We start from the raw sequence: 23234 nt of genomic DNA, 5'->3' as shown, positions 1-23234 counted from the left end.
TACTAAGGACACGCAGGTGACATGAACGAACACTTAAGCAAGTTCTAGAACCAAAATATCAGAAACACAATGAGACGACCTGATTAGCTCATAACTTACCAGTACTTATTTAAAACTCTCAAGAGTGTTAAATGAAACGAATAACTCATTACCAATATCTACTCGGTAATATTCTGAAAGTACATTAATGAAACATTGAATTTTCCCTTGTTGAATTCAAGAGCCTTTCCATATAGTAACTTAAGAAATAAGTCACACATTCTTATGTCCATGTTAAGGACTCAAAGACAGCAGCAAACTACGGAGTACTTTCAGTCCACTGGCGGTAAAATACGGCCTGAAAATCTCCCACACGCTGAAGCAGGGGTGTCCAACCTGTGGCCCACGGGCCACATGGGACCCGGGAGGGCTGTGAAAGCAGCCCTGCATGAAATTGTAAACTTACTTAAAACATGAGATTTTTGTGTGAGTATGTGTCACAAGGTATTTAATGTGTGGCCCAGGACAACTCTTCTTCCAGTGTGGCCCAGAGACACCAGAAGGCTGGACACCCCTGCCTGAGTGAAACAGGCACTGGGAGAGAAGGAGGATGACAGACAGACAGACAAACAGACAGACAGGGACAGACAGAGAGAAAGAGACGGAGAGACACCAGAAGTAAACTCACACCTAAGCCCCTGAGGCAGGCTCTGAGCGGCAAAGTCAGAAAACTCTCTTGAACTCTCATGGGGCACGAAGACTTGTGGGCCAGGATAGGTCAGAACATGCCGGGGAGCAACACAGTGACTCAGTCTCACCTGGGTGGCTACGAGATAGATCAGCTCCCCGAGGGTGGGTAAAAGGCACTGTTTTAATTTGCTGTTCCTGAAGTTTTCCCTAATTAATTCAGTTAAGAGCGTAATTGCCTGGAAAGAGAAAAAGGTATTATTATTTCATATGTATCTCTCAGTTCTTTAACCTATGTATAAAAGGTAAGACATTCTACAGAATTCACCTTCCATTTTTAAAAACTAGCTTCCAATTGATTTTCGAAATATGAGCCTTATTCCTGAAAAAAAAAATAGTAACTCTCTCCTGTGAAGGTAACAATATACCCAGTAAAATAAACTCACATCCGGAGAGCACTCGTCGATGACCGAGCATGCTCACCGCGTTGCTGACCCTGTCGGGCAGCTGCTCCTGCCTCTCCAGAGACAGGGGATGCGGGAGGGCGGTCCAGCGGCTCCCCACCCCGGCCACTCCGACGGCCAGGGCCTGAGCACAGGGGTTGCAAGGCCAGATCCCTGCATGTTCCGGCACACCCCACTTCGGGAAACTCTTACCTTGCATTAAACTTTTAAAGGATTCCTTCAAAAACAATCTAACAATCTGAGAGCAGAAACACTGCGCCAAAGTTTCAGTATAATCTACTTTGAAACTCAGCAGCATTTATCCAATGTCGTTAATTTCCTAGGAGTCATGCTGAGAAAACCACACACGCTCACGGCCAGAGCTCATGCACTAGGACACGGGTTAATGATGCCACCCTATGACCGGGAAGCAGGGAGAATGGTTTCAGAGAGATGCATAAATGAGGGCCCCGCTCTGAAACAATGTGACTCCAAGCGCGGTACACGGACAAGACTGCTTCTTACCATCGGCAAAGACGGCGGCATAAGCACTGGAAGAAGCGTTTTTAAAACTTCCTGAGCAATTTGACGACGAGAGCAGGGAGGGGCGGGAGTCCCGTGGGCGTGCGCCACACAGCGGTCATGCAGTGGAAGAACGCTCCCGGATGGTAAACAGCTTCACTACAGCCACAACTGACACACCATAAAACGTGTGTATGTGAAGTGAACACCAGGCACAAGTGACATATGTGTACATGTACACGTTCATTGCCATGGGCAAGCGTCTCCTCGAGCCCCTGTGGTAATTAATTCTATCCCACGCCCTTTCTCTCCTCCCGAGTCAGCCACCAATGCTACCACCTGTCATTAATTCACATTTTCTAGAGTTTATGTAAACGGGACCGTATACTATGTGTTCTCTTTTCTGGCTCCTTTCAAGTGGCATCATGATTTGAGATTCACCCAGGTTGGAGCGTGTACCAGTCGCTCGTCCTTTTTCATTGCTGAGTAGTATTCCCTCCGTGGATATACCAGAGTGTTTAACTCTCCCCACACACTGCCTGCTACAGTAAACCCTCTACATGAAGTGGCCCAGGAGAAGCCAGGAACCACGCACCTCACCTTGGCCCTTGCGGCAGGTCACTTCCACACACGGCCTTCCTTTCCCTTTGACCTCTACCAAACATGCTCTAGCGTTACAATGAACCATCCGAAATTAGTAATGGCCAGCCATTTTTCTTACCTACAAAAATAGCCATGTGTCACCCCAAAAAATGGCTACAGAAAGTATTCTGAAGAAAAAAAGAAACGATAAAAGAAAAACCCTTGGAATATCAGGAAGGAAACAAGACCATAGTAAGTAACAGGCAAAAAGATGGAAATACAATAGGCTCTGCTTCTATCAAGTTTTCTAAGTTATGCTTGGTAGTTGAAGCAAATATAAAAATGTCTGATTTGGCTTTAAATGTACTTAGAGGATATGTTTAAGACAATTACATGAAAGTGAGGGAAGTTAAAGTGTTGAAAAGGGAGGTAAGTTTTCACTTGAGCTGGTAAAATGTTGACACTCGAGGACTGTGATGATGAGTTACGTGTAATTACACACAGATGTACCATACGCATGTAATTACACACAGATGCACTATACGCGTGTTATGTACACGACACCAAGAGCAACCACCCGAAATCTATACAAAGACATATCCTGTAAAACACTAAAAATCAAACTAGAATTGTAAAATAGTTCGTTACCTCATACGAAAGCACTTAAAAGAAAACAGAAACAAAAAAACAGCAAGAACAAACACAAGTAAAATAGCAGACTTAAGACCAAACATCAATCATTACTTTAAATGCAAATAGTCTAAATGTAATCGTTAAAAGACAGAGCTGAATGTAAAATATCACCCTGCTGGCTGCCCGAGGGGAGTGGGTAGGGGGACGGGTGAAAAAGGTGACGGGACTACAGTCGACAACACTGTAACACCTTCGCACGGTGACAGGTGATGACCAGACTCAGTGCAATTACACTGTAAGTCATACAAAGGTCGAATCGCTGTATTTTACACCTGAAACTACTACAACACCTAGTGTTAAATTAAAAAATAAAAAAGAATCAATTCAAATCAATAGTAAAAAAATCTAAATGAAAATATGACCCAAGTATGTACTGTCTACAAGAACTAATGTACTCACATTACCTATACTGACAGAAGCAGGCTCAAAGTAGAAAGATAGGAAAAAATATATTCTGGAAGCAGTAAACAAAGGAAAGCAGGAATGGCTATATTAACTTTCAGTAAAGAAGACTTCAGAGCAAAGAAAATTACCAGGGACTGATGGAATCATTACATAATAATAAAAGGGAAAATCCACCCAGAAAAACACACCAATCCTAAATGTGTACACCAAACAAAGGAGCTGTAAAATACATGAAGAAACAGACAAATCCACAATTGTTGTTGTAAATTTCAACACCCTTCTCTCAACCACTGATAAAACCGCTAGGCAGAAAATAAGCAGACATCAAAAGGATATAACCAAAATAACACAAACCATCATATCTCACCCAGTATGAAATAGATAATTATTTGCAAATGACATTATTGTCTTCAAAGAAAATCCCAAGGAATGGAAGAAAAACTCCTAGAACTAATAAGTCAGTTTGGCAAGATCACAGGATACAATGTCGACATTGAAAGTCAATTGTATTTCTACATGTTACCAATGAACACATGGAAATTGATAAAAATATCATTTACAATCACTAGGAAAACTAAATACTCGGGTGTAAATCTAACAAAACCTGTATGGGATCTGTATGCTAAAACCACACAATGTTTTTAAAGAACTCAGAGATCTAAGTAAATGGAGAGATGAATGTTGTGAGTATATTTTATTTCTTGTATATTATGCTTTGATATCCTTAAAAAAACACACCCTGGCTGGGAGAGACAGCCATTCTTGAAATGAGCCCAGTCTTGCAGGTAGTGAAGGTCCCCCCCCAGAGCACAGCTCTGATAAGCTAACTAACCAATTGGGGCCACACCCCCTCTATCTGTCCCTTATGCCCCAGGAGGCAAATAGCCCTCTGCCTTAATCAGCCCAGGGCCACTTGCCATGCAACTAAAGACTCTCTCTCACCCTGGCTGGCGTAGCTCAGTGGATTGAGCTCAAGGCTGTGAACCAAAGCATCACAGGTTCAGTTCCCAGTCAGGGCATATGCCTGGGTTGTAGGCCATGGCCTCCAGCAACCACACACTGATGTTTCTCTCTCTCTCTCTTTCTCCCTCCCTTCCCTCCCTAAAAATAAATAAATAAATAAAATCTTTAAAAAAAAAAAAGACTCTCTCTCAAACTCAAAAACCTGTCAAAACCATTCAAACCAGCCCATCCTAAGCTGTTTGCCTGCCTTACCTGGCCTTGCTCACAACAAAATCCCAATGAAGGCCACAATCTAAACTCTCCCCACACCCCATCCCCGCTGCGGGCCCCAGCCTCCTGGCCACCTTGCTGGTTTCCCACGTGGCCCTGCATGGCATGCCATGCCTGTCTCTAAGACCTGTGAGTCCGATAACCATTGTTTCCCTGAGCCACTGTGTTCTGAGTCACCATCTCACACACAAATACGAAACAACACAGCAAAAATGTCGGTTTTCCCCAATGTAATAGGTCCAGCTGAACAAAATCCCTATCAAAATCCCAGAATTTTGAGTAGCTGCTGTCAAGATTATTCTAAAATGTATGTGGAAAGGCAAAGGAACTTAAAAAGCCAAAACAATTTCGAAAAGAAGAATCAAGTGATAGCAATGATTTGACCTGGTTTCAAGATTAATACTGCTACAGTAATCAAGACAGCAAGGCCTCGTCGGGGCGCGGGGCACCCTGATCACAGGACCAGAGCAGAGAAAATGCAGGAGCAGCCGCACACGAGCGTGGCCCGCTGATCTCCAGCAAAGCTGCGAAGGCGATTCAATGGAGCCAAGTCCATCTTTTCAACGAGGGCTGCTGGGGTGGCTGGCCCTCCGAGGGAAAAACAAAACGAAAGTCTCAACGTTCGTCTGACACTTCACACCCAATATTCACTCAACATGGATCACAAACTTGAACGTAAAACATTAAACTATAAAAGCAGGGGGCAAAACACAGGGTACCGTCTCCAGAATCCAGGCCTAGGTGAAGAGCTGACTTGATGCCAAATGCAGAGAGGCGCTGCACCAGGGCACACGGAGCCCACAGGTGAGCGCGTGAACGCCGTTGCCCACCAGGGAAAGGCGAGCTAGACCCGCAAGGAGGCATCGCTACGCGCCTATGGGAACGGCAGGAACAGGAAACAGTGACAACGCCAACTGCAGCTGAGGATGGAGAGAAACAATCACTCACACTTTGCTGGCGGAGACAGACAATGATACAGCCATGAGGGAGAGAGTCCGTCAGTTTCTTTAAAAAAAACAAAAACAAAAAACATTCCACTGATCGTGCAGTTATCTTAGGGCCCACTCGACAGCACTCCTGAGCATTTATCCCTGAGAAATGAAAACTTTCACCAACCAAAAAAAAATTAAGACAACACCAACAACAGTACATCAAGGTGTATAGGAGCTTTATTCGCATCTGTCAAAACCGAAAAAAGACTTAGAAGTCTTTCAACAGGTAAATGGTTAAACTGTGGCACCACCGTACTAAGGAATACAATTACATAATAAAAAGGAACCAACTACCGAGATGCACAGCAGCCTGGATGTATCTACAAAGAATTATGCTAAACATGAAAAAAGCCAACCCCAAAAGGTTACATACCATAGGATTCCATTTACACAACATTCTCAAACCGACAAAAGTATAGAAATGGAGCCCTGGCTGGCATAGCTCAGTGGATTGAGCGCAGGCTGCGAACCAAAGTATCGCAGGTTCGATTCCCAGTCAGGATACATGCCTGCGTTGCAGGCCACGACCTCCAGCAACCGCACATTGATGTTTCTCTCTGTGTCTCTCTCTCTCTCTCTCTCTCTCCTTCCCTTCCCTCTCTACAAATAAATAAAATCTTAAAAAAAAAAAAACAGTGAACCTCTATAAAAAAAAATGGAAAAGAGGTTAGTGGTTGCCAGGGGGCCGGGGACAGGCAGGAACACGCGGTAGAAGGAAGTGGGCGTGGTTTGAAAGGGCAAAAGACGGGGGACCCTCGGGGTATGGAGGCTGTGACCTCACTGTCTGGATGCCGACATCGTGGTTGTGAATAGTGAGCTATCGCTCTCCAAGATGTTACCTTTGGAGAAAACGGGATGAAGAGTACATGCAATATCTCTCTGCATTATTTCTTACCACCTCATGTGAATCTAAAATTATCTCAAAATAAAAGGTTTGTTGTTGCTTTTTTTTTAAGTCGACCTCATACCACATTCAAAACCCACACCCAGCTTTCCGCTTCACCAAGTCAGCGACAGGGATTTATATGCCATTTCTCCACTTTATAGCCCACTGGCATCGTGTGTCAGTGAGCGGCGCTGGAAATTAAAAGCACCTAACGCTGCGGATCCTCGAAGAGATAAAGCCGCCGGAACTGCCGGCAGCACCACAGGAACTGCCTGGGAGCACGGGGTCTTGCAGACAGACACACGTCACGTAACCTGCGCGGTCACGCCGCAGCGACCAGCCTCTCACTTGCGTACATGTCGGACAGCATTGGGGGACACACCGCATGGTGGTGCCACTTGTGCGGCTTTCCCACTTGTCATTTTGAAACTGTAAAGAACTGCAAAATTAAGAAGGAAAGCTGTAAGAATATTAATGAACAGACACACCACCCCTGAAGCTGGGTGGGGCAGTGTGACGAGCTCCGGGCGATGCCCGCGCACCTGAGTCCGTCTCCCACCCTGTTCCCCCGCCCCAGGGGACCTGACAGCACGCGCCAGGTGCAGATGCAGGCGCTGTGCGGGATGGAAGCAGCCCGGACGCCGGGGCAGACCTGGTGCTGCCGGAACTGCCTGTGCAGACAGGCCTGCTGCACGAAGGCCGTGGCTGCAGCCGCAGCCACAGCAGCACAGACCCTAGGACTTTGGGACAAGGCCTTGGCCCGCCCTCTGCCAAAAGCTGTTCTTCACTTGGAAAGCAGCACCTTGCTGGTTGCTGGGCCCCAAGGAGACGAATTCTTGACCCGGGAATACTACGGGGCCTGACCCGCTCACCGTGAGTTGGACATTGCTGCAACACTGGTTGCGCACAGTAGTGTTCTACCTTGAAATGGAAATGGAATGTGTAAGTCCGAGCCAAGCAAACGCGCTCACTCCATAGGGAGGTGGCTCGGTCTCCCATGGCATCTGCTCCCACTGCCCAGCTGCCTTTCCCTCCTCAAGCAGCGGCCTCCGTCTGGGATGCAGCCGCAAGGACAAAGACAGAATAATGCTGCTCAAACCAGTGCCTTTTTGCCCCCGTAGGGTTCCGCAGCCAGGCCTCTCAGCAGCTATACCGGACAGAGATCCCCCCCTCTTCCCACCCTTCTCTGCTTCCCTCCAGCAGTCCCAGACTACACCTGGCGAAGACGGACGGAGAGGCTGTTTCCGGCGGAGGAAACCAGGCCACATGTGCATGCCAGGGACTCCCTCCCTCTTCTGGGAGGCCCTCCCTTCCGTGTCTACTGTAAGCACCTGCTGGTAGAGATCGTGTGTGTGTGTGTGTGTGAGTGTATGTATGTAAATAATGGGTTAAATGACGTTTTTATTCGGGAACAGAACACGATTACGCCCACCACAGAAATGTTTTCTAAACACATCGAGTTAGCATCGTGCTTTATTAAAACCGAGTCTTTTGGATATCGGGACCCGTCAGAGCTACGGCCCGATAAACGAAACTCCGATACTACGGTTATGAGCCTGCGATACACAACTACCATCATCTGCCTGGGCCGATATTCGCATTAGCCGCCTCTTCCACACTCCTCGAGTGATGGAAATACGAAGGAAGCTCATTATAAATCGCGTGTTTCTGCTTCAGGGGTCAGCTCTGATGAGTTGTTTCCTGCAGTTCTTTCCATCACCGATTCTCCGTCCGCGTCTCTTTCATCTGATAGAAAATTAAGTGTGACGCTTTGCTCGGTTACCAAGGACGACTACCTGACATCACATTCACACCCAGAAGCCCCACAACCACTGCTGTAAAATAGAACAAAGGTACGTTCACGGCTCAGGTAAAAGGAGCATAAAAATTAGTCAAAACAAAAAAACACTGAAGCTAGAAATTGTTCTACAAGCTGTCGGGTGAGAAATTAAATGAATTCTATAGTTCTAAAAAAATTAGGAAGCATGCCTTTTAAGAATTCTTTGATGTGAGATGTCTAATTTGTAGGCAGAAGTGATTCAAATACGGCAGTTCCCCCAAATATAGCCACTTCTGCATCATGGCTTAATGTAGCAAATCCAACGTGTTTCACTTCATTCTGCACAAAGACCGGAATGCTGGTCAACTCTGATTTCACCGTTTTCAACCAATGTCTCTCTCACGCTGTCCGCAAACGCGCCGAAAAAGAGGTCTGGGGAGCAGGGAGCTACGAGGGCAAAGTCACGGAAACTGACAATGTGGAGGATTACAAAGGTCAGTCTGGGATCAGGGCGACAAACAAGCCAGAAATGGTCACAGTGTCTGCCGTGAGAGGTGGCACCTTGCAGCCCCCCAACACCGAACTCCTGGGGAAACCCCACCGAGGCAGCGGCGGGCGCAAGGCACGCCGCGGGGCTGTGGCGTGACCACGGGAAGGGGCACGTCTGAGCCCCACAGACAGCGGTCGTTCTCGCAGCAAAGCCTCCAGCGCCGTCTTTACACACTGCCACCACCAAGGAGACAGGAGAGTGCTGGCAGGAACACGATTTGCTGAGCGTCCTTCCCGCTGGCGGCGCTCTGGCACGTGCTTTGTCCTGAGCTGTGACCCACACGCCGGCACACCCGACACTGTTGCTGACCGCATCTGTCCATACGATGGGCCAGTGTCACCATCGCCTTATGCAAAGGGGAGAGGGAGAGCCTTTTCTCCGAGACTCCGGTGGGAAACCTGTCTCTCTGCACTTCCTGTCGCCCTGCCCGGTGACACACAATCTCGGCTCTAACTCAAAGTGCATTTGGAAGCAAGATGAGGATGGTGTCCTCACTGCTGTGAACACACCCAGGCGTTGTCTTGCTGAAGGCCCAGTGACATGGGGTGTCACAAATCCCGTTCCGTTACCTCCTCCTCAGTGCCCCTGACAACCAACCCCGCTCCCTCTCCTTGCCCACTGGGGACGCTGGCTCCTTGCCCACCACCTTCCTGTTCACGCGCACTCCTGTCCTCCCCGTCAGCCCAGTGGGCAAGAAGGAGGGCATGCCCGCAGACTGGACCACCCAGTCCCTTTACCCCGCCACTCGCCTCCCTGACCTGCTCCTCCAGCTCAGCCGCTCACCCAGTCCCGGGAGCCCCGACGGCACCTCCAACGCCTGTCAAATTCAAACACCCCCTGGGCCCCACTCACGTCTTCTCGGCACCCTCATTCAAAGCCCTTCTGCAAGCCTTTCTTAAACTCAATGAGACCATCCAAGCCTTCTTCCCCACACACACTGGATTCCGGGTAGCAGACTCAAAACCACAGGGCCGTTTGGTGCACGGTTTGGACAGACGCAGCCGCGCTCTCCCTCCGGCAGACTCCACCCCTCCCTCGGCTGAAACCGGAGCATTGTCCGGAGACTGTTGCACAACCCAGCAAAGTGGCTTCTTTCACCTTAAATTCTTAATCACCAGCTCAGTTCCTAGGAAACCCTGTTTTTTTCCCTAGTGAGCCAGCTCCCCATTCTCTGCGAGGACAGCTTCGCAGCTTCTCCTCCGCCTCAAATGCCAGGGGCAGTCGTCCCCCTTTCTGATGGTGAACTTGAACTCCACCGCCAGAGGCCACTCGATACAAGATCCCTCACCCTCCTGCCATGGAATCTCACCCCCCACTCCCTCCACCTGGCAGAGGAAGGGCCCCTTCTCTGCTCTGAGGCCAATTACCCTTCTGCCCATTAGATGCCACCAGTCAGCCCCTGTCCAGCCTCTGTCTGCACAGCCTCCCTCCCTCGGGAGTGAATCTTTCTCATTAGCATTTAAATGGGCCTCACACTCCTTGCCAAACACCCTTATCTAGATGTACGTACTCCCCACTTACCTCTGGCTTTCCACACAGCCACTCCCATCTGGCTCCTCCGGCCCATGACTCACAACAAACACGCATCTGGCCAAATCCAACTGAAACTTGTCAACCTAACTCTCAGAAACCATTTTTTTTCCAAGTCCCTCCTTCGTAGCACAGGGTCCTCTCTTCTTTCCACTGAAGTGACTGACTCTCCAGAATTTCTCCCCACCTCCCCACTGTTCCTGCCCAGTCTCCTTCACGGCTTCCTTTTTCTCTCCGACTCTCCTCTGTCCGGTACAAGGCTCGGGAGGACAGAGGCAACACCTGTTTTGCTCATTGCCCCCGGTGCCTATCCCACTACTTGGCTAGAAGAAAGTGCTCATTAAATATTCGTTGACTAAGTGTGGCAGGTTCGATTCCCAGTCAGGGTACAAGCCTGGGTTGCAGGCCATGACCCCCAACAACAGCACATTGCTGTTTCTCTCTCTCTCTCTTTCTCCCTCCCTTCCCTCTCTAAAAATAAATAAATAAAATCTAAAAAAAAATATTCGTTGACTAAAAGCAAGAAATTTAAAAAACCCCGATCTATACCTAACACCCTGTGCAAAATTAACTCAACACGAATCATCGGCCCAAATATAAAGTCTAAAACTACAGGAATGTTAGAAAAAGAAATCAAAGAAGAAACTTTCTGTGACCTTGGACATAGATTGTTTTTTAAGACAGGACATCAAAAGCATATCCATAAAAGAAAAGATGGACACCTCGGACTTCATCGAAGTCAAGAACTTTGCTTGGGGAGGATACTACGAAGAGGACAGAATGACAAGCCGCCAACTGGGAGAAGGTATTGTAGACCATACGTCTGACAAGGACTTACAGCCTGAATATACAAACACTCCCAGATATACACAGGTACTTAGACAAGACAGCTAAAGAGTGATAGGTAAGATAGGTAGGTAGGTAGGATAGGGAGGGAGGGAGGGAGGGAGGGAGATGGGAAGGCAGTGAGTACTCAAGCTCGGGAAGAAGAAGACAAACCGCTCCTAGGAACCTCAGAGATGCCACGTGCCCCACCCTGAGCTGCACTGCACCGTCCGGTCCCCTCTCTCCCGTCCACGCTCCCCCGCTGCCAAGTGAGCCGCGTTCTCACCAGTTCCGCCCCGGTCGTGAGACCTCTGCCAAGCTCCGTGGTCCGCACTGAAGTCTCTCATGAAGCTCAGTACACCTGATGGTGAGTGAGTGTGAATGTGAATAAATGAAACGTATATTAGTGCACACGCTATCACATATGTGTGCATACGTACATATAGGGGTTGCACTCACCAGTGAAGTCATCTAAGCCCAGAGCTGGGTGGTGGTCATCTTTTTGGGGGGGGGAATGGGGGGAGGGTTAATAATGTATTAACAGACTTAGGGTTCTCCAGATTTTTCTGTCTTCTTGGATCAGGTCCAGAAAGTTGTGCCTTGGGCACCTTCTCCATTTCACTAAGACAGCAAGTGTGTGGGCATGAAGCCACTCCAATGGTCACCTCAGCGCCTATTAATGGATGTTAGATTTACACTTCCATCTCCCTTTTCGTCCTGGAAGTGGTCATTTTTATTTTCTTTCTATTTCCTTTTCCTCAGCCTGGGTAGAAATGGAATCCCTTTAAGTCACCTAAGAATGGACTATGGTTCCACCGGTTTTTACCGACTGTTTCTCTTCCCGTGCGCTGGTCTCGGCTCTTGTTTTTAAGATTTCCTTTATTTTAACCACACCGAATTTGCTCTCCTTTTCTGAGTTTCTTCACTGAAACTTAAACACTCTTCATTTCTTCTATAGCAGTTCTCAGAGGTACAGTCTGTGACCCGGCAGCATTTAAAAAACCACCCAGGAACTTTATCAGACATGCAAATTACCACGCACCATCCAGACCCACTGAAGGAGAGACTCGGGGGTGGGACCCCACAAGCTGCGTTCCGACAAACCTCCCGGGGGAGTTCTGACGCACGCTGGACTTTTCAGAACCTGCTGTCCTAGCAGGAGCGTTCCCAGCTATGGGCTCTTTCCTTCTTGCTCCCACTTAGTTTAAAATACTACCTAAGTCCTCTGAGGTCTTCATGGACACAAGAGTTACTCAGAAGTACTTTGCTTAACTTCTAAACATTTAAGAAATTTTCTAGATTTCTAAATTGCTAAGATCAATTTCATTTCATTTCATTGCAGTCAGAGAATCTATCCTAAAGTTTCATTTATTTTAATAAACCTAGTTCCATTTACTTCAATCCTTTGTGATTAGGACACGTTCCGTGGACAAGAACGAGGTTTTAGTGAGTGTGTGGTGTGCGTTCAAGACGGGTGTGTTGCCCAGCGGCTGGGATTAGTGAGCTACAAGTGACTGTTAATTTGATTTCATTCATGTCATTTAACTCTTACACGTTCTGACTGTTTGCTGCTTGTTAAAAACAACATCCAACAACAATAATGGAGTTTCCTACTCTTCCTTTTTGTTGTCCGTTTTTCCGTCACCTACTTGAGGGTGCTGTTAGTTGGGGCGCACAAATTAAGGATCGTTCGTTCGGCTGAGCCTTGAACACAGGGCTTTGAACTGCGCGGGGCCACTTACACGTGGAGGGTTTTCCCGATAAATACTGCCGATGCATTTTTCTTCCTCAGGACTCTCTTCATTACCTCTTCTTTTTTCTAGCTTCCTTCATTGTAAGAATACAGTATACAATACGCGGTACAAACGCTGACATACGTTAGCCGTTTAAGTTACCGGTGAGGCTGCCGGGGAACGGGGGCTATTAATTGGGAGTGACGCCGTGGAGGAGCCCAGAGTGACATGTGGGTCTTCAGCGGCGCGGGGGCTGGCACCGCCGACCTCTGTGCTGTTCAAGGCCAACTCTACTTCCTAATCAATCAAAACTTTCATCATAAAACGATGTCTTCATCTCAGGTAATACTCCCTGAGTGTCTACTCTGTTACTAATGTAGCCACACAAACTGTCTTTTTTTTTTCTTCACAGTCAAGTCTTTAATTGTGGACTATTTTAATAAATATAAAACTGCTAATGTTTTCTATTTTATATCATTGTTATTTTTTTAAGATTTTATTAATTTATTTTTAGAGAGGGAAGGGAGGGAGAGAGAGAGAGAGAGAAACATCAATGTGCGGTTGCTGGGGGTCATGGCCTGCAACCCAGGCATGTACCCTGACTGGGAATCGAACCTGCGATGCTTTGGTTCTCAGCCCACACTCAATCCACTGAGTTACGCCAGCCAGGGCTACAAACTGTCTTATTATTAGAGTTTCCATGGTATATCTTTTCCCACGGGTTTCAGCCTACCCTGGTACTTAAAGAATGTCTCATGTAAACTGACCCCAGCTCAGTTTCTCACTTTCCTCCAGTACGACCACCTTCACCTTTGACGGGAGTATGTAGGGCACTGGACCCTAATGCAGTCACGTGGATGGGGTGAGGCTCAGTGTGTCACCGTGCTGTTTGCTTTGTACTTGTCCTGTTTGATCTTTCTTCCTTTATTCCTACTATCCTAACTTATTTGGGGTGGCAGGGGGCAGGAAGGGTATGCTTGTTTGTTTATTGATTTATTTTTTTAGTTGTTCTATTACGTTACCCCAATTTTCCCCGTTGCTCTCCCCTGCCCCGCCTCTCCCCTCCCCCAGCTCCCACAGTCCATCCGCACCCTGTGATCCATACCCTGACTTATTTTGGATTGAGTATTAATTCAGTCTTCCCTTTTATCGCTTCCATTGACTGTTTAGCTATAGCTTAGTTTAATTTTTTACTGGATATGCTTCTGATTACGGTAGCATCTGGAAGTTACAAAATTCACCTTAAATCAACATTACACTACTTCTTCATACCATGTAAGAGCACATACAATACATGCATACAACATAATATGCGTGTAATATAGAATGAGACTCAATAAATGTTTGATGGGATAATCACTGAAATTTTTCCAGAATTGATGATAGGCATCACCTCACATTTCTAAGAATCTTGCTGACCCTCAACCAAGATCCATACGAAGAAGACAACTACATGTATCATATTCAAACTGCAGAAAATCAAAACTAAAGAGAACGTCTTGACAGCAATGAGAGAAACACTACATATTACACAGAAGGCAACAACTACGTGAATGAATGCTGATGGCTTCTCGTGTAACCAAACTCCACACCCATTCACGTTAAAAATAAAGTGGAATGCGGTAGGTACTTATTTCACATGACTTCATACCAAAACCAGGTACTAACAAGAATTCAGGGCACTGAAAATTCTCTTTCATTAGTGGAAGGATTTTAAGTTTACACTTTTTTGGAGCACAGGTTAGATAGTTCTCTGAAGTTAAACATGTGCACACCCTGTAACCTGGCATTTCTAATGCCTAGGTTTACCCAACAGAAAGCCCACATAAGTGCATCGAAATGTGTGTGCAAGGACTATTTACAGCAACCCAATGGTCCACCACCAGTGGTGTGGTCTATTCAGTTCATGACAATGAGCCACAAAGACCTAAGACATTAAGAATGAACTCCACAAGTATAACATGGAACCATATAGCTACCTAGCAAAGAACACAGGTTCCGGCACAAATAACGTCCCTCTTCTATTACAAAGTCTTTTGTCACAAAATCAGAAGCACGCAATTCTGTTATATAACATATCACACTCAAGCATACCATATGGCACTTTAGGTGAAATGTTCAAATCAAAACTACAAATGATCACACCCATGGTACTACCCTACCAACCACACTCACGCAGGTGTTGCTTCTGCCGGCCCCCGTGTATGTCACGTGACTCCACATAAGAGCAGAATTCAAAAGCAGGCAAAGTCATCACAGTGAAATCAGGGTGGCGGTCACCTTTGGAGCACAGGGAGAGAGACACTAGTGATGGGGTCAAGGCCCGGGGGCCCAAGTGTGTTGGTGACTACCTCCTGTGTCTGTGCCCACAGGCACTGTCCTGGGTTTCCACTGGGTGACAAGTCACTGACCACGACATTTACTGTTTACATTTTATACGCATTTCTGCATATTTGCAACTCTTTAATAAAAAAGCATTAAAAGTTTTCAAATGAAACAAAAGCACAGAGGAATCTTTAAATGTCTAAAGGAAACTGAAGAAAAGTGTAATTACATATCACATGGGAGACAGAGCACAAAGTGGAGAATTGTTTGAACTGAACTGACAACTTGGCGTCCTGTGTGTATCGTCTAGTGCATTATATCGCAGGGACCAGACATTTTTTTAAAAGGAAGCACACAAACACCTAAAACTGTACTTGCTAGTTTTACTGTTAGTAATAACATCGGTGTCATTTTCAGACTATAGGGTAAAGAAAATAAGTAATTACGTTAATGTCGTCAGTGGCCAAAATGTTCAGCTTTTGAGAAGAAAAATAATTTTAAATCAAAACAGTAAAAGCTTTAATCTTAATTTTGAATCAAAAGCAACAGCATGAATAAACTGTGTTTTTTCTCTTTAAGAAGTAACATTTAACCGCTGGAACATTCTAAAACGAATGGCGATCCCAGCAGCAGTAAACACCCCGACCCGGACCGTGTTGTCTAAGCACCGTTTCCGGCTGCAGTTAAACACGGCCGCTTCCAGAAGCGACGCCAGAACTAAAGCTGACTGTTCCCGAGATGAGTCTGCAAAACCTTGTTGACAGAAAGCGGGTCATCAGAGACAGTAACAGGGTCGTGCTGGGAGGAGAGAGAGAAGCACATTCGAAAGGGCTTCCTTGCATCGAGCTGGGACGACTTAAACACCAAAAAAACTGATGGCTGACTACCGAAGGCTAAACTATATACACATACATATAGGAAGCCATAAGATCTTAATTTTTTTAAATCCCATCGAACACTTATCGAGATGACTAAAGCGCCAACTCATTATTCTGGAAATTAGTCTATAAGAGAAAACAATCATTTTTCCTGCCCTTGCTAAAGAAACTGATTGTAGAATAACCAGTTGGGTGATATGGAACAATTCTTCTACAAGGAAAACTCCCAGTTGGAAATGAGAAAGGCACTGCAGAAGGAGAAAATTATCGTTTTTGCAACCCTAAGTTGGGACCAATGCATCTGAGCGATGATCACCCATGGGTGCTGAAACTCCCAGGTGAGAGGGATGGGACAGTTCATAATAATAAAGCTGAGAACACCTGAAGCCAGTGGGAAATTATAGAATCCTTACAGTGCGGCAACTAGACAGGACGCACCTTCCTCCAGGAGGGAACAAGAAATACAGAGCAGCAACCCTGAAGAATCCCTACCCTGCCTCCATAAAACTGAACTTGAGCCTAATCAAGGCCACACACCTAACCAGCAGCTCACGAAATGCAGGTGACAGACCCCCGTGTTAAATGGCGCCCAAAGTTTAGAATAAAATGACTGGCATTCCAGGTTTGGCTCCAACAAACGACAGTTTGACTGCAATAAGTGGCACTAAGAAAAATAGGGAAATGTGTGAAATTAAGAGACTAAAGAGTCACATTTAATGCAATACAGGACCTTAATTCAGTCCTGGCTCAGTGAGAAAGTAGCCACTGGCACGGAGGAGACCGTGAAGGAAATCTGAACACCGACTGGATATGAGATGGATTTCACCATGATTTTGTTGGATGTGATAATGGGATTGTGGTTACATTTTTAAAAATTCTTTTCTGTTAGATACATATACTAAAGTATTCTTGAGAAAGGGAGGAGATGGGGAAGGAGGGAGAGGGGGCAAGAAATACGCAGACAGACAAAATTGGCAAACCGCTAATAACTGCTGGAAATGAGCGATATCTCCACTTTAATGTGCTGAAATTTTCCATAATAAAAACATTTAATGAAGGGGTCAAACTATAATGCCTGTTAACATTGTCCAGTTCTAAATTTTAGGCTTCTACATTCAATTTCCTAAAATATATCCATTACATGCTTGAGACTACACAAACTACCAAAATATCAGGAATATTTCTTAAAAATTATTACACACACATGAACCACAGGGATCACTGGGTGATAAATGTGTTATCTACGAGGAAAAGCCTGAGTAAGAACCAGGCTACAGTTTTCTGTGGGAGAGACGAAGAACAGTTCAGTAAATGCTTTTAAATACATACACGTGGTGATGAGCAGCTCTTTTCTGTAACCACTGATGACAGAACAAGATGAAAGAGCCTTGAACGACATCTTAAGGATAGTGAAACAGTCTTCCCCATCTCTTCTGCCTCTCTGTAGCAAATGTGTAACACAGACATACTCCCCTACCATTCTTTTCATCATTTATGAAGCCCTGCAACATTGACCGAGGGCCCGAGATGCACGTTTCCTCGCTGCGAGGAACTTGGGGAACGGAGATGAATGACAAGGTGAGGTTCTAGGCCTTTAAACTACCTGTAGGATCTTCAGCCACAATTTGTATCGTCCACGAATAGTAAACCTACTGGAGAAATTGGACGCATCTCACGCTTGAAATTTTAATAATAATTTAGTGGAAAATTACCTATGAACACCCAACTGAGAGTTTCACAGAAACCTGGTCTCAAGACCCCTGCACCTGAGGCTCCCCACCAGGCCCCCCTGGGTTCTCAGAGCCCCTGACGCGGTGGGCAAGGCACGGACTGCGTTTTTTTGGAGAGGCTGTCTCAGCTCTCATTCATCACAAAATGGCATTAATCACCAACGGAGTGCAACTGCGTTTCATGCAGCAGAAACTCGAAAATAAAAAAAAACAAAACAAAAAAACAAGAAAACAGGGAAAAGATGAAATATGGTACCATACATCTGCTAAGCCTGCTTCTTCCTGAAGTTGAAAGATAAATTCTTGAACTTGAGGAACTTTGTTTCCAGTGTTTGAGCGACCTCTAGTGGCTACTTCAAGTGTGACAGCCCACTGAAGAAAAGAGGGCACTGCAGGGGCACCTGGCACAGTTTCCAATTACTCTGCAAACTCCTAGTTATCCAACAGGCCTTGGTTCACAATCTGGCGTGCTTAATTCAGAACACTTGCCCAGATAGCTAAATATACACTACTGTGCTTTTTATAATGGAGTAAGTATGACTTTTCCCAAGTTGCATCTCGAATTAATAAAACACAGGCAAGCGTCCCACCGGGGCCAGTGCAGGGAGGGAGGCTCACGGGGGCTCAGGAACTCCCACCCAGCCCCTCCTCCCAAGGGCAGAGGGGGGCATCAGGACACAACGCTTATTAAGTCGGGGCAAGAGGAACTGGGGAAACACCCGGAGAGGTACCCAGGCTGCAGGGAGGGAGGTACTGGCCCAGGAGCATGGGGACAAGTGTGGTTCAACACCTTCCAGGCCAAATGCTCTGGGAGGGGGGTGGACAGGGGAAGGGGGTCAGGCCTCAGGCACAGAGCTGCAGGAAGCAGGGCACCTCGTCACCGGTCACTAGAGTTGCCCTCCACCCAGACCTGCAGGAAGAGCCCCTTCAGCAGCAGAACCCACCGTCTGCAGTCCCAGTCCCGGGGGGCCCCCAGCACAGGGACCCCACAGGGGTGCAGGCAGCCACTCAGCTGCAGCCGTGGCCAACAGCCCGTCTTCCCCGGGCTCCATGCCACGAGCCACCCCTCGCCTCCTGACCTCCCGTGCCCTCTACCCACAGACAGCTTCCCCTCACGGGACGGGCCCTGTCCCAGCGTGAGTGGGGCGACGAGCAGGGCCCGGAGCCGGGACCTCCGCCACGCCGCCTTTAACAGCCGAGTGTGTGTTGCGTGTTCAGCTGCACGTGAGCCAGATGGTCCACGGCGGTTGTCGTTTTACGACGACTGGCACAGCTCACCGGGGAGCTTCGCGCAGGTCAGTGAAGCCGCCTAATCTGAACTACGAGAGGAGGAGCCATCTTTCTGTCATTCACAGCATTTCAGTAGTAACACGAGAAATTACCTCAATAACGGGTGCATTTTCCTGAAGTTCGGCTGTGTGGGAGGCCAGTAAGCCGATCACTCGAGCGACCTTGGCCCGTCTGCAAACGGAGAGGAAAGAGTCTTTGAGCGGGAGGCAGGGACGGAGGGAAGTGACCCCCGGGGTGGTTACCTGAGTCATTATGAGCATGAACGTGAGACAGAACTGGCAGGAGACAAGGTGAGCACATACCCCCTCCCACCCCGCCCCTGCCTCCTCCCGCCATCCCCGGCCGCCACAGCCCGGAGAAACGCTCGTGCACCCAGAAACCTGAACAGCAACGCCCTCCCTCCGCAGTCCCAGCTGTAAAAGTGACAAAAACCGAACAAGTTGCACTTTAACTGTGAAATGGAAAACATCTTCAAAAGGCCTTAAGCCGGGAGAAGGACACGGTAATTAACCCTTTCATTTCTGAGCACACAGGTGTTTGGCTAAAGGTCTCTGTTCTGCTTATTAGTAGACCAGTGATTTTATACATAAGTAGTAAATTGTATCAGAAGTGTGAGATGTACACAGTGTGGGGGGGAAAGTAGGCTTACAGCTGTTCATATGAAAAATTATATAATAATAAGTAAGAACATTAGAATACACTGTTTTGCTTACTCACAACTGTAAACCTGCCTTTTGCCCCGCCCTGTATGTTTGTATTATGTATTCACTTTCATGCCAAGTTTTACAATCATAAGTGTTACCAATATTGTTCTTGTTTAACAGATACTACTCCATACTAGTTTTAGTGAGGTGTTTATTTCACTATCCAGCAGGAAATAAAGCTGATCAATTATTAAATATCACTTCAGGTGACTCGAAAAAGTTTATTTCATGTGGAAAATTCATTTGGGTGAGAATCTTTTTTTTTTTTAATTTGAAACGGAACGGGTGAGTGCGTGAGCTGAAGAAAACCCGCTCTCATGGAGGGACACTTGTGTGTCCTCTGGGATGAGCAGCCAGGAGCCTCCGCCTCCCAGGCCCCGAAAACGACCATGCGGGACCCCCAGGGGGCAACTGAGCAGACTCAGAGAAGGCCCGCGGGGAGGCGTTCCCATTGCCACAGCTCCGACACACAGCAGTAACTCCCAACCCGTCTTCACTTAGCCACTCAAACCTCCTACCACACAGATTAAAGAAGGCCTGGGCATTACACAGAAAACATTCAGTAGGACATTGAACCAAGAGTAACAGGGTACAAATGTAAAACTTACAGGCATCAAAGGACACTACCCACACAGTGGAAAGGCAACCCACAGGATGAGGGAAAATACATGTAAATCATTTATCTCATGAGGGGTTTACATCCAGGACATATAAAGAACACCTACGAGTCAACAAAATTAAAAAACAACCCAATTAGGAAAAAATGGGTGAAGGGCTTGAACAGACAGCTCCTCAAAGACGGTACACTAATGGCCAATCATCGAGATGCTCAACGTGACCAGTCACAGTGAAATGCCAATCAAACCCATGAGATGTGGCTTCCCACCCGCTAGGGTAGCTCCCATCAAAGGGGATAAAGCAAACAAACAGAAAACAAGTCCTGGGAGAGAACGGAAAAACGGCAACTGCCACGCATTGCTAGTGGGAGCGCAAACTGGCGCGGCCGCTATAGAAAACGAGGTCCCTCCGGAAGGTGGACCAAGGGCCACTGTACGACCCAGCAAGCCCCTTCTGAGGTGCACCCCAAAAGAACTGAATGTGGGGACTGGGACAGATGCTCGTGAACCATTGTTCAGAGCGGCATCAGCAACAACAGCCAAAAGGCAGAAGCAACGCCAGTATTCACCGACAGATAGAAAGATAAACAAAATGCTGCATTTGCACGCATGGAATAGTATTCAGTCTTAAAAAGAAACAAAATTCTGATACATGCCACAACGTAAAATAACTTGGAAAATACTAAGTTCAATGAAATAAGCCAAATGCAGCAGGACAAATACTCTATGACCCCATTTACATGAGGTACCCAGAGGAGGCAAATTCAGAGACAAAAAGCGGAACAGCAGGTACCTGGACTGGGAGCAGGGGAAGGGGTATTACTGGCTAATGAGCAAAAGCTTCCTTTTGGGGTGACAGAGAAGTTCCGGCAACCGACAGTGGCAACAGCTGCACACTGTGAATACACTTAATGACACTGAACTGCACACTTAAAATGGCTAAAACAGTGAAATTTATATTATGTACATTTCACCGCAAATAAAGTAAACTGTATAATTATATGCAAATTAGGCCTCAGTGAGGTTGACTGACGGAGGTCACAAAATTTGACAACCATCCACCGCTGACAGTTCTAAGAAAAGGGCATTTTATACGCACACATTGGGAATGACGTTGACGCAAACATTCTAAAGAGCATTTAGGAATTTAACAGGAATCACAAAAATATGTGCTGCCTTCTAGCCATTCACTGTAATTGTAAAAACCTGCCTAAGAGGTAAAAGAAAACAGACAGGCACAGAGATGTGAGCACAGAAATGTCCATCATTATATTGCTGGCAATACTTACTAGCCCCAAAATAGAGAAAGCAGGAGGCACCCTATTCGAGGATGTAATTTAAGCTTTACCTGAAGTGTTCAGTCTCGTTGGTTCATTGTTAATGAGCATGCCACAAATCTTCTCAACCTTTTACACGCTCAGACGTTACCTGAGAACCCTATTATGTAATGCCAGCTTTTACCTTGGGAGAATAACATAAGAAAATGCACACAAACAGTTATCCGAAAGAAGCATCCTGTAACCGCAGTGGCTTTCCCAGATTCTGCCGGCCCTCGGGATGTCCAGCCGCCGCCACATTTCACAAAACCCCTCACCTTCACGCCCCCGCAGGCTTCTCCTAATAGTCCCACAAGACGAGCCCACCTGATGATGATGATGATGATAACCTCCACACCCTGTGCACTGAGCAGCCACCGAGACCCTGGCACCGTGCAAACTATTCCATATACTTCTCTCATCCAAAGTGGAATGACTACCAAAGGTCTACACAGTAGATACACTCTCCCTATTTTGCAGATGAGGAAACTGAGGCTCAGCCGTTAAAGCAGACTTGTCCGGGGGGATGGGGGGGTCAGATCTGTGATCCGCACCCAGGTCCGTCTGAGTCCGAAGTCTGTGCGAGTTCGTGGCCCCACACAGGTTCCCCCGGGGGGCTGAGCCCCGGGAAGAGGTCATCATTGGGACAAGCCACGTGGGCAGCCAGAGCCGGAGCCCAGAGCCTTGTAACGCTCTGTCCAAGGTGCTGCTTGCCACGGCGTGCCATCCCTGCCCCCGGAAGCAAGCCCGCGTCTTCCCGTCAAGAGCTTACGGATCGAGACCCCACTTGACTTTACAGAACGGTGGTGAGGAAGGCAGGCGCTGAGTGAACCAAAGCTACCGGGGCAGGGAAAACTCCTTCGGGAGTGCAGCTACGTTAAAGCCCAGGGTCAAGGGCAAAGTACTCGATACAGAACACTCAACAGAGTAACAGTCCAGGAAGTTTCCAGACACGCTGTATACAATCCTGGAGCTACGTCCACAACATTAGGGTAAGGACTATTTTGAAATCGTTTTACATTTGCTGTCGAGATGCCCGTAGCAACTAACTGCCTGCGATTCAGAGGCATCGTTCCTTCGGAAGATTTCGTGACCAAGTGTGTATGGGCCCTGGATAGACACGTTTGTTCCAGCTACTGACTGGCACAATGAAGGATACATTATTAGAATACGCATGCTACTTACATGTCCCAGTTTGGAGCTATCCGCAAGTGCTGGATTAACAGGTGGAACTAGGACGAAAAAAAAAAAAAACAAACACACACGTTTCATTCATGAGACCACCCACAGTGACCGCAAAGTTAGACATTTACACCCGAGTACAACTGCAATGAGAGTGCCAAGAATACAATTATTTACAAAAACGCAAAAGCACCGCATACGTAAGATAAAAATCAAAAAAGCTACGCACAGTGCTTTTAGTTGCTCAGACCCAGTTATATTCCCCAAATGTGTCCCATCCCTCTCCCCCTAAACACTCTCCAGGCACCAACAAGGTAACTTGAAACTACCCTGAAAGCAAACGACTTCGATG

The 23234-nt window shown here is 46.9% G+C and overlaps 1 protein-coding gene across 2 annotated transcripts in view; it reads right to left on the bottom strand.

Annotated features, from left to right (window-relative positions):
* Positions 1-23234, bottom strand: part of ULK4 (unc-51 like kinase 4) — a 311597-nt gene that overhangs the window by 259107 nt on the left and 29256 nt on the right. For both annotated transcript variants that reach the window (XM_045857407.1, XM_045857405.1), the window contains exons 16-18: positions 22886-22932; positions 19156-19234; positions 798-905 (exon numbers count right to left, since the gene is read on the bottom strand). In XM_045857407.1, the coding sequence (XP_045713363.1) occupies positions 798-905; positions 19156-19234; positions 22886-22932 (234 nt within the window). The remainder of the gene's footprint in view (positions 1-797; positions 906-19155; positions 19235-22885; positions 22933-23234) is intronic.

The sequence above is a fragment of the Phyllostomus hastatus genome, unplaced genomic scaffold (assembly GCF_019186645.2).
Source record: "Phyllostomus hastatus isolate PE091 unplaced genomic scaffold, TTU_PhHast_1.1 phas_scaffold_129, whole genome shotgun sequence".
Classification (NCBI taxonomy): Eukaryota; Metazoa; Chordata; class Mammalia; order Chiroptera; family Phyllostomidae; genus Phyllostomus; species Phyllostomus hastatus.
Note: the sequence above shows the minus strand (reverse complement) of the source record. Positions and strands in the feature narration are given on the sequence as shown.